This window comes from Polychytrium aggregatum, assembly GCF_025602895.1.
Source record: "Polychytrium aggregatum strain JEL109 chromosome Unknown BJ171scaffold_13, whole genome shotgun sequence".
NCBI classification, from domain to species: Eukaryota; Fungi; Chytridiomycota; class Chytridiomycetes; order Polychytriales; genus Polychytrium; species Polychytrium aggregatum.
In genome coordinates, this window is record NW_026516215.1 from 641,130 (window position 1) to 656,726 (window position 15,597).

Genomic DNA, 15,597 nt, shown 5'->3' on the forward strand with positions numbered 1-15,597 from the left:
CCGGGTAACACCGGACGGGTGGTTTTCCCCGATTCTACGGATCTTCTTCATTTGATCTCCATCTCAAAGTTGGCACGGACAGGCGTGATGAGGTGCCATGCCAGCGCAAGCGAGACACTGCCCATGGAAGCTAGCCCTATGATGGTCGCAAAGACGATGCGCGGATAGAATGTTCCGTCGGTCTGAAGAGTTGCCAGAATCGACGGAAAGTGTGTGTTGGGGGGGGGGATGCGATCGGGATGAACGAGCTGCAGGTTATTCGTGTGAAATACATCGACCAGAGGCGCAGATACAGGCCATCGCCAGCAATGCCGATAGAGTGGGGGCGACGCATCTGCGAAATGCACAGCGCATCCCTCATGGACACTTGCGCTGCACTTACGATGCTCTGTGTCGGCGGTATGCTGCCGGGCTGGACCTTGGGAATCGAATTGAGGATCAGGATCAAGAACAGCAGAAACAGGACGCATCCAAATTGGATGGCGCTGTGTCGCGACCGAGAGACGGCGATCGTGAGTTATCATTTAGCAAACGTGTAAGCGCAATGACCATGCCGAAGCGACGAAAGGCCGAGAGAACAAGAAGGAATCGAGTGGGATGGAGAAGGATATCCGAGAAGGCACGATAAGGTCAGAACCCGGAACTCGCTCGCACCTGGAATACTCGCTGTGGCTGAAGGCGAAGCACACGCAAAAGAGGATGCCCGCAACAACCAGGCACAGACACAGGGCCCATCCGAGTCCGGCGATCCGCAGCGAGTTGGGCGTCACGATCGAGGCGGTCGCGGCAATAGTTGCAGTTGCGTTCGACATGGGGAGCTTTCTGCCAATGCCCTGTGAAGCCAGAAGGAATCGTTTGTGGTGCGGGAGGGGGGTGAGCGAGAGAATAGCGGCCTTCTGTTACGCGATTTGGTGGCGAGATGAGCCGCGATGGCCAGAAGCAAGGTGTCAGGGATGGGGATGGTGGTGGTGATGGAGGCGATCTGCGGCGCGCATGCGCTAACGAACATGGTCATGATTTTTACTGGCGCCATGGCGTGCAATCCGCTGGTGGGCGATGAACCAGGAGGGAACCGAAGCCACACCGCCCATGCCAGCACCCCCACCCACAGCTCTTTGCAGATCAAACGGTTCCTGAACAACGCAGTGATATTGGAAATACGAAACTGACAAGACAGAAAGGAGAAATCAGGCAGGGATGACTGGACAACAGGACAACAGGACAACAGGACAACAGGACAACAGGACAACAGGACAACGTCAAAAATACGCGTCGCATTGACAGCTGCGAAACAGCGAGCCTGAGGCGCAGCAGCGGTGATGGTGATGGCGATGGCGATGCCGAAGCAAGCGACTCCTCAGTCAAATCGAGGCTGTTCCAATCGAAAGAGCAAAATAGTAATAATAAATGGTGCAAGTGGCATAACAGACATAAGGAAAGGCAATTGAAACTAGAGCCGACACTGACAAGGGAGGTTGCATGGGAGAGAAGCGACAATGACTCTGCGAAATGGCTATGGGATTTCACGGCCCCATGCCGAGTCCAACACAGGACATCCGACAGAGCCGGAGCAATGGGGCTTTGGGGGGGGGGAGCAACGAACCGTACGCACTCACTGGGGATGGCTCCTGCTCATGCCCAGGACAGAGGCAAGGGCCCTCCACATGGCGGCATTTCGGGCATTCAGCGACGCCGTGCGGATGCCGCTGCCGATGCTCGTGACCGAGAGCGACGACGACGAGGCTGCGGCCTTGAGTCTCCTCCAGGTGGTTTCGCCCTCGATCGGGCTACTGTTGTTGTCGTCGGTGCCGCTCTGGCGGTCAGTGCTGCGGTCGCCTGGGCGGCTCAGCGGGTCTGGCTGGAAGGACGGATTCAGGCGGGCAACGGCCTCTTCGATTGTCTGCACAGGAACGGCCACCGATCCCGGACCGGAGGGTTGGTTGACGAAGCCGGATGGGCTCGCATCCGCGGTCACCTGTTTGTCGAGGAGATTTCGAGGCAATTTGCGGCGCAGGAGGATGGTCGAGCCCGAGCACCGGAGGGAATGGCGTGATCGAACAGGAGGGAGGAGGAAGAAGCGGGTTTGGAGATGTGAGGGCCACAACAAGCAGAGTGCCACGACAAGCAGAGGACGACATGGGTGGATGATTTATTCCACGCAGGCCTCGGGCAGCAGCGAGATGGAAAATGGCGCAAATCACCCCAAGAACAACACGCCGCCTGCCCTTCTACAACTGGACACGGGTAACTCCAAGGCACACCAAGAACCCAAACGGACGAGCCCACAACTCAAAACGGCTCAAACGAGTCAGCCCGACACTTCTCCTCTCTCAAAGGACGGTGGCAAGAAAGTATATATACAACAGGCCCAGCGTCGTGTCTCGGATACACAGTCGAACCAAGCGAAAAGACCCGAGCAAAGTCACCACCTCCCCTTTCCTGCGCTGGCTCCAACAGCATCGCAATTCTATACAAAGTATGGCTGCCCAAGAGCCGATTCGCTTTGGTTGTGAGCATGGCAGGGAAGAGGAAGGGGACATCGCCCGGGAAAGAAAAAGCAAAAGCAAGGGGGGGTTCTATCGGCTCTGGATCGGGGGAGGGAGGAGCGACGACGTTGGTCGTCTACTGAGTCTTTTGGGTACCCACTTGGATCGCAACGGAGCCGTCCACAAAGGTGCGCGAGCTCGAGCTGGTCTGGTCCGAGCCGCTGTCTTGCTCCATGAGGTAGGTGATGTCGTCCCAGGGGTGGCGGTACAGACCCTGCTTCAGGCGCTTCTGGTCGAGGTAGTGGCCAATGAAGCCAATGCTGCGGCCGAGCACAAAGAGACCGTTGAGGGTGCCAATGTTGACGTACTCGTCGGCTTCATCGCGGCTGAAGGCGCCGCAGCTTCTCAGAAGATCCACAAAGGCAACACCAACGGCGCCGTCGACGTTGAGGATCAGGTTCTCCTTCTTGGCTGTGGTGATGTTCTCGACCTCGATGGCGTACTTGAGGATCTCGCAGCTGGGGAAGTTGTTGAAGACAAAGTCCTTGACGATGGACACACGCAGATCAGGGTTGGTGCGCGACTTAATCTTGTGTCCAATGCCGAGAATGAGCTGGTGCTTCTTGCGCATCGAGTCGACGTATTCCTGAGGCGAGAGGCCCTTGTCGTAGGCGGCCGAGAAGCTCTGGGCAGCGCCATCGAGGGCGCCGCCAAAGCGCTCACCAATGGTCAGCAGACCCGAGACCAGGGAGGAGATCAGATCCTTGCCGGCACGAGCGGTCACAATGGTGTTGTGCGCTGTGGCGAGTTTGTGGCGGGAGTGCAGACGAGGTCAGGAATCAGTCGCATCAAAGACAATGGGCCATGATAATTGATCTCCAATGGCTGCAGGGCAACAACACAGCGGCAGGGCAGCGACACAGCGACAAGGCAGCGACGCAGCGACAACACAGCGACAATCAGACCAAAGCAGAGTGAGTGACAGCGCCAATGGCAAAGGGACCAGGAAGAAGCTCACCTCCAGAGACAGCCGGTCCGTGGTCGGCGGTCAGCATCAGAACCATCTCGATGAAGCGCGAGGCGTAAGGGGGCAGGCGGCGCTTGAACCACAGGAGCGACAGGACGCCGCCCACACCAATGTCCTCCTTGAAGACGGCCGAGATCGACATGCCAGCATACAGGAGCTCCTGTCCACGGTCGTCGCAGATGGTGGAGATGAAGGAGGCGGGCTTGCGGATCAGGCCGAGCTCCTGGGCCCAGGCATAGTCGATGGGGATCTTTGGGGGCTCGGGCTCGGGGACAACCTTGACGACGGCAGAGCTGACCAGCTGGGAGAAGGTCTCGCTGAGCACGCGGGGCAGATCCTCAAAGGTGTTGGGGACGATAACGCCACTGGAGCGCAGGGAAGAGTTCTTGCTCTCGGCCGTCTCGAGGTCCGAGTTGGCAAAGGAGCCGGCGTGGCCAAACTGCACATCGGTGGTGAACATCTTGGCGCAGGTGCCGATGCACCAGGCGACGACGGGCTTCTTGATCTGGCCAGACTTGACGGCCTCGGCAATGCGGTACTCCTCAACACCACCGACCTCGCCGAGCAGAACCATCATCTTGGCGTTGGGGTCCTTCTCGAAGCGCATCATGTGGTCGATGAAGGTCGAGCCAGGATAGCGGTCACCACCAATGGCCACGCCCTCGTAAACGCCGTTGGTGGCGCGCGAAATGATGTTGTTGAGCTCGTTGGACATGCCGCCGGACTTGGAGACGTACGCGACCGAGCCAGGACGGTAGAGCTTGGACGAAACAATGTTGTCCATCATGCCGCCGGTGTTGCCGATCTTGAAGCAGCCGGGGGTGATGCCGCCAACGGTGGCCGGACCGATGATCAAGACATTTCGCTGCTTGGCCTCCCACAGCAGCTGACGACTGCGCTTCTCGGGGACGCCCTCGGCGATGATGGCAATGGTGCGGATCTGAGGGAACTGCAGGAGCTCGCGGGTGCTGTCGTAGACACTGCGGAAGGAAGCAAAGTTGACGACAACGGTGGCCTCGGGGAACTTGCTGACAGCCTCCTCGATCGAGGTGTAGACAGGAATGAGGGTCTCCTTGGTGCCCCAGTAGAACTTTTGGACGTGGTGGCCACCGAAGGGGTAGATCATGCAGCAGACGGACGGACGCTCGCGCTTGCACATAAAGTCAAAGTCAAGCATGCCCTGGACGGCCTTGGGCTGCATGCCATAGATGAGAGCGCGGGTGTTCTTGGTGAAGGGCTGCCAGAAGCCCTGGGGCAGCTTGCTGAGATCGATTTCGGCGGTCTGGGCGGCACCAAAGCCGTTGTCGACGATGCCGCTGCTCATCAGGGAGAGGCCGTTGCCGAGCTTGACGGCTGCGTTGATTTTGCAAACGATAGCAAAGATAGCGAGGCAGTGAGGGGTCAGGGTCAGCACAAAGTAGGCGGGCGACTGGAAAGAGCACACCGCAGCAGCCCAAAGCAATGCAGATAGACTTGGTTCGGAAGATGCAGGGCAAGACACTCACCTCCCGACTCGTCGAGGATGCCCATCTCCTTGGCCTTGGCTTCGCCGAGAAGCTCGAGGGGCACAATGCCGGTGACAAACATCTCGGGACCGTAGACGCGGACAGGGACACCGATGGACTCGCCGCACAGGCGCATGGCCTGCAGACCCTCCTGGTAGTTGGGGCCGGCACGGCGCACCGAAATGCGGACCTTGTGCTGCTGGAGCTTGTGCTTGTACTCCTCGAGGGCACGGATCAGACCCTTGAAAGTGGTCGAGACGTTGGTGAAGTTGGCAATGCCACCGCCGATGAACAGAATCTGGTTGAATCGAGAGGGCAAAGCGCCCGAGGATGTTAGACGAGACAGAACAGGGACAAATGGAACAGAGATCAAAGGTCTGGGGGCCACTGCAGCGGCACCACTTTTAGCCTAGCTATACAAAACAGCGGCGCAGGGGCTGGGTGTAGCAGTGTGCCAGCCATGCAGGGTCACCGTTTACAGCACAGCATAGCACAGCACAGCACAACAACCTACCTTGCCATCGGGGTTGGGAGTACCACGGGTCATAAGATCCAGGATGGTCTTGGCGTACTCGTAGGTCTGCGACTCGGAGGGAGCGCCCGAGTACTCGCCGTAGTTGGCCAGCTCGTGGGCGTAGCCCAGAGCAGCAATGGCGTCCGAGTAGACAACCGAGGCGCCGCCACCGGCAACCATGGTCCAGATGCGGCCCTTGGGGTTCAGGACGGTCAGCTTGAGGGAAGCGCCGGTCTTGGCATCGAGTTCGGCAATGTAGGCTTCCTCCTTGCTCAGCTCACGACCAAAGGGAGCAGGGAATTCGATGGTGGGAACACGTCCAGCATCGGCGAGGTAACCGGCCTGGAGACCAGTGGACCACTTCTTGCCGCATTCGTACTCGGCGGTCTGGTCGAGCTTGGCAGCCAGATCAAGGTAGAAGACAGAGCTGGAGTTGGGGCCGCTCTCGACGACAACCAGGGGGTTGATTTCGAGATAGGTGAACTGCAGGTCGGTATAGACGGCATAGAGGCGGGTCACAAAGTCGACGAGGGTGGCCTTCTTGGATTTCGAGGCAACATCTGCATGGGGAAATAGCGGCGGCGGTACATGAGCAATGGCGGCGCGGAGGGCTGCGGGTGATATGGAGGGCATCCGAGCACCCATTCTCGTGGGGGGGGGAGAGTTGGGAGCGCTAACGAATGGGGGGTGAGCGAATTTGCAGGAAATCATACCTATCAGCAGAGTGGACTCGATTTCCTGAGCAGACGGGAAGGCGGTGTTGACACCGACGAGCAGGCGCTTGGCCTTGGCGTCGACATCGCCGACGTCGACACCACCCTCGTGGGTGAAGAAGATCATATCGCCCTCGCGGATGGACTGGATGCAGATGTAGTATTCCGAGTCCTGGGAGTGAGGCACAAAGGGCTCGACCAGGAAGGTGTGCAGATAGCCCTTGGTGCGCTCGAGCTGGAGACAGAGCACAGGCAAGCGAGGGTGGAAGCGGAAGCGCATGTGAATTAGGCATGGCAGCTGTAGCAATGCAATCAGGGGGGGAAGAAGCATGGCTCACCTGGAAGATCTTGCCGGCACGGACACGAATCCACTCCTTGGCGGCGGCCCAGTCGAGGTTGATGCCGAGCAGGCCGTTCTTTCCGCGGCGCTTGATGAGCTGATCGGGCTTGCAGACGAGCTTGGTGGTCAGGAGCCACGGGTTCTGGGCCTCGACGGCGTTGAAGACCTGGTCGATCGAGGCGCTGAACTGCTTTTCGGCGATGGCGGCGTTCTCTGATGAAGAGAGAATGGAAATGTCGAAGGCAATGTGGGCCAGGCGAGCAGGAGCCAGGAAGGACGGCGGGGCAACGTCGGTGGTGACGGTGCTATCCTTGGCGATGCCGAGCTTGGGCAGCCAGTGGGCGAGCAGCAGCTTTCCGTCGAATTCTCGAATGGCCTTGGCAGACATGGTGGATGCTAATGCTGATGCTGATGCTGATGCTGATCAAAGGGAAAGAGGAGATGGGCGATGGGGAGCAAAAGTCGCGACGGGTGGTATAACAAGTCTGCGATCCAGCGGGCAGATAGGCGGACGGCGGCGGAAGTGGAAAAGAAAAGGGCGCAGAGGATGGAGGCGTGGGATTGCAGCGGAGGCAACGGTGGGGCGACCAGCGAGCACGGCGGGAGCGAGAGGGAGACAGAGACAGATCAGTCGGTGATAACGGTGCAGACAACCCCGGCGAATGCCGATAACACCCTGGCGGCCAGCGACGGGGTGCATGAGGCGGAGCAGACGCGCAACCAAAACACCAGGGAGCATGCTGCCAGGCCAGGGCACGTTTTCAGGCCAGGCCCAAAATGGAAGGCCTGAAGACGAGCCGAGGCAGGCCAGCAATCCACCGTGGCGGGCTGTGGGCAGCGAGATGCAGCAGAATGCGGCGAGGCGCATGGAGTTGCATGGAGTTGCATGGGATGGGATACATGTGGCCGCAGGGCGATTGCAGCAAAGGCACCGGCGTATACAGCACGATGCAATGTGTGCTGGGAGAGAAGCTCGTGACGAGACGAAAGCATCGCATAGATGATGGAAAGCGCTGGAGCTGTGCTGCTGCTGGCTCGCTCGCTGACGCATGATCGCTGGCTGGGCATTTACCTACAGATCCGGGGCTTGTGGGGAGGGGCAAGAAGAAGCAACTTTGCAACGACCAGGATGAGACGGATCGGTGCACAAAGCGATGCTGGCAGCCGAGCCGAGGGGTGGTCGCCGGGGCTTTTATAGCCGCCTGCTGGAGTCATGACCAGCTCCGACCGGGTTGGCCAGCAAGCACTCCGCGAGCAACAGGCGGGGGGCCGAGCCCCAACGGGCGGCTGGGGTTTGGGGAGGGCGTGTGTGTGTGCAGAGGCAATTTCTGATTGGGCGCGCACGCTCCGCCGACAAGGCCGCCGCCGCCAGCGAATGGGCGCGGGTGTCTGGGCATGTCTGCCGTGTCAGCGGAGGGGCGGCGTGGGCAGCGCGGGGCACTGTGGGCGCTGTGGGCAGTGTGCAACTGGCGGGTCGGGAATGTAAGAGACATTGGCCTCATCGACAACAGCACCAAGCGGCCAGCGCGATAATATTACCGCATTGCCTCCATCATCCGAGACAGCATTAACGCTGCATCCAAAACAGCCATGACATTCGCCGAGACCGCCGCCTCTGTGTCGCGGTGGCTCGCCCCGCCTTTTCCCATTGGTGCGCGTCGCACGGCCACGCTCCCTTTTTCGGATAGGCCCGGCTGCTGACCATCGCAAACCATCACACCGCCGACACCTCCATCGCCCTATGCAGACGGCATATGAATGGCATATGAACGACATATGAGTGGCATATGAGCGGCAGGCTCCCGGGGCGGATGAACATCTGCGCGTGTGCACGTCGCAGCCGCTGTCGACGGGAAGGCGCCGGCCTGCTTGCGATCGAGTTTGCATGCGTGGGATGTATCTGGCAAGACATGCATCGTCGCTGCGTCGTATCGACGGAGGGCAGTCGGTCTGATATCCCCACACTCCTTTGCGACGATAGCAGATCAAGGAAAAAAAAAAGTGCAGACGAGCTGGTGGGTGGGTGAATGGATGGGCAGAGTCGTCAAGTTGACTCAGCGGGCCGCGAAAGCGCATCATCGAACCCAGGGCAAGGGCACCCAAAGCGATTGCATCGACTGCGTATGGTGGGTGTGGTGGGTGTAGGTGGGCGTAGGTGGGCGTAGGTGGGCGTAGGTGGGCTGATAGGAAACGAATGTTCATCGCCCCGAGCGGTGGACGGATTTGATCAAAATGCCCAAGCGATGGACTGGGTTGGACTCGTGTTCATGCAATCCGCCATCTGCGATCATGGGCAAATGTCCTCCATGATCGCTGCCGGCCCATTGCCCTCCCATCGCCCATCCCTGCGACATCAACGCACCGCGGACGAGCGCTCTTTGTTGTTGCTCCTGCCCACTCCCGGCTGCAGGCAGGATGGACTTGCTGGCCGCCGGCCTTGCGATCTCTCGCACCAACCAGCTGTCGTCCTGGCCTCGTTGTCGCCCTGCCCTTCCCGGCCGTGTCTTTTTTGGGGAGGAGGAGCCGGCGGTCGCCCTCCCCCCGGCCTGCCGCGGGTGCTGCCAGCGACGATGTGTGGGCTCCAAGCCGGCTTCAAGCCGGCTCCGAGAGTCGGACCCGCTCATCTTTTGGGGGCGGCGGGCTATTATGGGTTGCGGCTGTCCTTGGACGTCGCTGCTGGCGCTGCTTGGACCCTGTCGGCCAGCGCCGTCGGGTCTTGGGTCTTGCGAGAAGATCCCTCCAGCCCCACAACCAACCAACCAACCAACCAACCAACCAACCAACCAACCAGCCAGCCAGCCATTCGGGCTCTGGATGCTGTTGCTGTGGGCTCCCAGCCGCCGTCCACCATCATCTGCCGCCGCCAGGGACGGACGCTCAGATACGACCAAACCCGCTTGGTCGTTCTCGGCCGAGTGCATGATCTGATCTAACCATTGTGCCCTGCTGTCTCATCAGCACGTTGCATCGGTTCTCTGGCCCTGGCGCTTGGCTGTTCCCATCCGTCGCTTCAGGTGCCCCGGCCGCAACACTCTCAGCAGCGACGGCTGCAGCCCGACAAAACCTGGCTGTCGGCCATCACATGAAAATGGCTCGCCCACTCTCGTTCCCACCCCCTTCCACACTCCACAGCACCGCCCACCCCTGCACACCGCCATCAGAAAAGCACGCCCCCGCCGTCCGTAACGTCATCCATGGGCCAGCTCGGGTGTGCGGGTGGGTGAAGCGGAGACACGATCAATCACATCCCAACCCTTGGCTCACTGTCACATCCCGGCTTGCATAGAGTTTGTTCTGCTCCATAGTCCACACAGCCTCCGCGGCGGCAACAGCAGCGGCGATCGAATGATTCCGTCAGGGATATTGGGCCCCTCCCTCCAGTCAGGACGGTTCGCTGTGCTTTGTGACGCTCTATTATCCGCCATGACCGGATCGCTACTGCTTGCTTCAGTTACATGGTTGATAGCCATAGTCTCGCCAAACCGACGATTGCCGTTCCAACAGGCCCCGGGACTTCAAGACGATGGTGATCTATCGAGTGGGCAGATCGTATCCAGTGAGTTGCATCGAGTGAGTTGTATCGACAGCTCTCTTCAGTACCCATGCTGTTTTCTGGCGCAACCAACGACAGGCTCTGCGGCATTGCCCGTCTGCCCGGCAGTTCATTATTTGGGCAGGCTTGTGAGATATCCGCATCTGAGACACTTCATCCGTCCAGACTTGAGCACCGTAAAGCTGTCGCCACCACAGCTGCTGCACACCAGCCCGCCTTCGTCGTCGGCCTCAGCCTCGGTGGGTCCGCTGCTCAGCGCTGGGCTGGACTCGGCCTGTAGCGACTTTGCCTTGGGCCGACCGTCATTCGTTGGATGTGCTCCGAGGGTGGCCAACAAAGCCGACGGCGCCGAGGCATCGATCGGCACCGATTCAGCCCGCTGCTCGGCGCTGCTCGAGACCGATCCGCTCGAGCCTTCTTTGATCGCCACCGGTATCTCACGCTGTGTCTGGCTCGATCGCGGCGATGCCAGTCTCTCCGTCAGGGACTTGATCGACATCACAATCGAGTGAGAGTGGGACCGCTGCCGCGTGACGATCGGTTCAAACCCGGAGGACGATCGCTGGTGCGTGGGAATCTCGATCTCGGACGGCCCGCGTTGGATACTTCGGGGCGCCGTTCGGTCGGGAAATGCATCCGTGCCACTCCGAGCATGGTGCAGGCCATCGCTGTCTGACGGGGCCGCCAATCGTCTTGCTGTGGATGTCGCTGACTCTGCCGCCGTCGTGAGCGACCCTGCTCTGCTTGTTGTCGATGCGTCCCGCGTGGCCGATGCCAGAGATGTCACCGAGGTTGCTCCATGCGCCAAGGCTAGGGCTGCCGATGTCGATGCTCCGGCTGAGACTCTTCGCTCGCGCTGCGCTAGGTGAGTTGGACTGCCTCGGCCCGAGGCCGCGCCTTCTTGCAGCGACGATGGCGGGGGCTCTGGAATCTGCGACGACAGGCTGGCTCGACCCGAAGGCCCTGTTGTACTTTGCCGCCCCGACCCGAGGGATGTCCGTGGACGCAACCCACTGTCCCGACTCAGCGTTGCTGTTGTCGAGCCCATACCTGAAAGCGGGGGCCGGGAAACCAGGTCGCCCGAGGAAATGCTGCTGATCGACTGGGCTGAAGTCAGCGTCCGCGGTAGAAACGAAACATCCGTGGGATTCTGGACCATGTGGACCGATGATGATTTGGCGAGGCCGGTGCTGGACGTCGGCAGCGTCAGCAGGACGCTCTGGGCCTTGTTCGGCGCGTTGCTCGGGCTCGGGCCTGGATATCGATCCGGCTGTGCGGCGCTGTGGATGTGGAGATCGCCAGCAAGGTCCGAGCTGATCCCGGTGCTCTTGGTTGGAATCGTCGGTGTCCGGGCCAGGCCGCGCAGGATCGAGCTGCCTGTGCTTGTGCCGCTGGATTTCCCCATGCTGACGCTGGCCGTGGGCGAAAACATGGGGCCGAGTGAGTTTTCACTCTCGTAGACCCGCATGAGTCCGCTCGCATCGACCGAAACGAGAATCTGAGAGTAGACTTGGTCCATGGGAGCGTCGGCCTCGGCCGGAAGCAGGCCGCGCCGGAGCCGAGACTGCTCCAGATATACACGGGTGCCGCTCGGGGCGAACGCTGTGCACAACACAGGCTCCTCCAGCCCCGAGAGTTTCAGGATGTACTTTGTTTGGTTGTCGAGATGCCAGCCCATGAGTCCGCCAAAGAGGGCGCTGCCGCTGCTGCTCGAGGCCGTAGTGCTGTGTAGGGGCGAGTGCAGGTGGACGGTCTGGAGGGCCGAGTTTTCGTCCAGACAGGTGTTCCAGATGTAGATGGCCTTTTCGTCCGAGCCCGAGACAATGTACCGGCCGTTCCACGAGCAGCTTGCTCGACTGGACGCCGAGCGATGCTCTGAGCCCTTGAACTTTTGAAAGAGCGATTTGTCGCGCAGATTGTAGATGCGCACGCGCGAATCGCTCGAGGTAACCAGGATCTTCTCGTCTTCGAGGACGATCTGCGGGTCGGGCTCCTGGTTCAGGGCCGCGACGAGTTTGGTGCCCTGGTACTTGGCCATGATCTTTTGCTCAAGCGTTCGGTTGGGAATCCGCTCGATGCCAATGATGCGCTTCCCGCCCCGGACGCTCCGGCTGCGGCTCAGGGCCTTGACCTCGATTTGCGTGTGGTACTTGAGTCCGTTGAACTCGAAAAAGACCAGGTCGCCCTGGTCGCTTCCGCAGATGACGAGGTCGCCTGCCAGATTGAAGCACAGGGCCGTGACGCTGCTGTCCAGGAAGATCATTTCGTTCCAGAACTTGACCTTCTTTTCCACCAAGGACCACACCCGGATCTTGCGGTCGGCGCACGAGCTGACAAAGTACCGGTCGTCGATCGGATGGAAGCGGACGGCCGACACCGCATCCGGATGCTCAAAGATGCACAGCGGCGAGGGTTCTTGCGGATGCCACAGACGCACTTGTCCGTCGCTCGAGGCCGAGATCAAAAAGTTGTTTCGGGACCAGGCCAAATCGAGAATATCGCTGCCGTGGCCCGCAAAGATGCGCACAGGTGTCGGCTTGAAGACCGGCGGAGGCACATCGGCCGAAGCCCCGGCCCCAGCCCCGGCTGCTGCCTTGCCAGCGACTGCAGGTCCATCGTGTTCGACCATCTGCAGCCCCCGGGGAGCCACGTCGGAGTGACTTCGGGCAAAGACTGGCCTGTTGGGCCTCGCCTTTGTTTCCGGACGACTTGCTGGATGGGGGACCGGGCTGGCACTTTGGTCTCGACCGCAGACCTCCCAGATCCAAATGATGCCGAGCTTGCCCGCCGCCGCCAGCAAGAGCCCATTATCCGAGAACCGCATCACCGAGATTTCGTGTCCTGGGGTTGTGGACGAAGCAGCGCCATCGGATCCCGGGTGGGAGTGGCTCAGGATTCCACTCCAGCCGCTGGCTCCTGCCTGCTGCACGGACTCGGTCGCCGGTTCCTTGGTGGTCTTGCTTTCCACTGGTGCAACCCCCGGTAGGAGCTCGGCCGAGGCTTCTTTGGCGATGCACCGGATCTCCTGCACCAGCACCAGTCCGCCGCCGACCTCCTTGCCGAGCAGGTTAGGCAAGGGCCGGTTGGCCGGATACGAGAACTTTTTGTCGCCGCCCTTGACAAAGGTTGCCGCGAGCCCATGCGACACTGCCGTCGAGGAGGACGTTGAGCTGAAAACAGATGAGACCTCGGCGCTGGTCTTGGAGGCGATCGCGGTTGTCCATGAATTGAGTGTGGATTTCGAGGGCTGGGGGAGCAGCGCAGAGCCTGGAGCCTGGGCGCCGGAGACAGCCGCGGCAGCGAGGGCTGCTGGCTTGGCCGTGCCGGCATGCCTCTGCCGATCCTGGTCCGGCGTAGATCCAGGTCCAGATTCAGGTCCTGATTCGAGTCCTGATTCCGGTCTCGGCCCGGGTCCAAGTCCAGATGCAGTATCCAGGACGGTTGACGACGGCGGCGCGCTCAGAGGCTTCGTGGGATCGGCCTCCCCTCTGGATGCAGCGTCCCGGGGAGCACATGCCGGCTGGGACGCCTGCCGAGCCTCGGGAAGAATGCCCTCGGACTGCGTCGGGCTATGCCTGGAGTGGCTTTTCTTGGCGTGCTTCTCGGCCGTTTTGTCCAGGAGCTTCTTGGTCTTGTACTTGACCTTGGCAAAGAAGCCCTTCTTGTCGGGCGAGTGGCTTGAGGGTGCGATATCCTGGGAAGACGCCGACGGACCAATTGGCGGCCCGGTCGACGGCGACTCTGCAGACGACGATGCCGGCGGGCGGTGGGGACAAAATGCAGAAGACGACACCATGGATGAGAAAGCCTGCCAGTCAACCAGCCCCCATCGGCGCTGGTGCCGGAACCACCCGCTATGGCTGCGTTCGCTACACATGGGATGTGCAGCTTGCTGGGAGGGAGGGCGAGTGCAGCAGAAAGGAGCCGCAAGAGACGGAAAGGCAAAAGAATACCTTTCGCCGGAGAGGTGTCCGAGTCGTGGTCGAGCCGGGCTGATTTCGCGGGGCTGGAAACAGCCGAAATCACATCAAAGTCTTCATCCGCGCTCGTCGTCGGGACTTGGGATTCCGACGATCTGGAGGAGTGCGGCGGACGAATGGGAAAGCGGCGGTTACGATGAGGGGGTTATGGAGGATGTCGAACGTTGCCGAGCAAATCGAGAAAATCGGGCAAATCGGGCAAATCGAGCAGATCCATCAAGTCGAGCAGATCCTGCCGGCCCAGGACAGAGGCGGTCGGCGTCAGGGCTCGCCGCTGTCGATCGCTCCGGCACGTCCCATTAGCACTGAGAGCAGCGATGCGTCGATGGCCGGATCGCATCCGAGTAGTTGATCCTGCTTTTCTTCCACGCCCAGAAGCAAAGGGCAACGGAGAAGAGAGCAAACGAGAGCACCCAGGAGATATCGGCCTCCAACAAACTCGGCTCGCGTGCGCACCTATCGTTCAGAAACCGGAGCCGATTCAGTGAGTTCTTGATGGCATAGTTTGGGTCTTCGTCGAACTCCGAGTCGGTCATATCCGAATATTCATCCGAAGGCAGTGGCCGGTGGTCAAAGCGGCCGGGCCAGCCCCGCTGGTCGTGGCCATCCGCGGGCCGATCTTGCAGAAGGAATGCCGCCGGCAACGACGATGGCGGATCCAATGATGATGGCAGCGAATGCGGCCGCGACGCTGGGGTCGCGAAGATGAGGCCCTCGGGATCGGTGATGTGGATGGTGGTGTTGGTGTGGGCATGGACGGGCGGCGGGATTCGAATGGGGCTGGAAGCCAGCGAGTCCACAGGCCGGCGATGGGATTCGGGAGTCGACGACTGCGGGTGATGGCCTGGAGGCTCTGGATGGCTCGACGCAGACATGACCAGGGACCGGCTGCCTGAGACGACGGACGACGGCTCACAGTCGGCCGCGCTGACGACAAAAAGTGGGCAGCGAGCCTGCCCAAGGGTCTGGAGATGCACGGGAGAGCGCGAGCCGAAAGCAGGGACGAGGGCGACGATGCCAAGGACAGTGACGCTGGGAGGCTGAGCCGCTGCTGCGATCAGGACAAGCAGCCCAGCGACAGCACCCCGCCTGGGGACGAGGGACATGCGTCCAACGAAGCTCTCTCGGGTCGGTGCCGCAGGACCCCGAGGCTTGGTTTGATATTGAGATGAGTGCCTCGCTCGCCCTTCCCCTGCTGTTCCGCTCCATTCCGCGATGCCCACAGGCCAGGACAAAGTCGTGCCAAAGATTATGCAAGTGTCCTGTTGTAGCTGGAATTTTTTTGATATATGTACGGCAAGGAATGGCCAGACGGCCAATGCTCCTTGCCAAGGCAAGAAAGGTGTCATTTGGCTGACAGCATTACGAGGGCATTTCCGAAGAGGCTTCAAATCCAAAGGTGGGGGGACAGGTACGTTCTCGAAAGCATGATCCCTCCCATTTAGTGGCCCTTGGCGACCTTCTTGGGCTCATCCTCCT

The 15,597-nt window shown here is 60.6% G+C and overlaps 2 protein-coding genes across 2 annotated transcripts; both read right to left on the minus strand.

Moving 5' to 3' along the window:
- Positions 1-2,622: 2,622 nt before the first annotated feature.
- On the minus strand, positions 2,623-6,973 carry BJ171DRAFT_422623 (citrate synthase-like protein; the record flags this gene model as incomplete). The annotated part of the gene is made up of 6 exons (XM_053107555.1): positions 2,623-3,284; positions 3,505-4,858; positions 4,987-5,316; positions 5,533-6,092; positions 6,246-6,480; positions 6,584-6,973. The coding sequence occupies 6 exons, from the start codon at positions 6,971-6,973 to the stop codon at positions 2,623-2,625; spliced, it is 3,531 nt and encodes a 1,176-aa protein (XP_052967966.1).
- Positions 6,974-10,250: 3,277 nt separating this feature from the next.
- BJ171DRAFT_473902 (uncharacterized protein) lies at positions 10,251-15,224 on the minus strand (the record flags this gene model as incomplete). The annotated part of the gene is made up of 3 exons (XM_053108717.1): positions 10,251-13,879; positions 14,092-14,213; positions 14,575-15,224. The coding sequence occupies 3 exons, from the start codon at positions 15,222-15,224 to the stop codon at positions 10,251-10,253; spliced, it is 4,401 nt and encodes a 1,466-aa protein (XP_052967967.1).
- Positions 15,225-15,597: the final 373 nt, after the last annotated feature.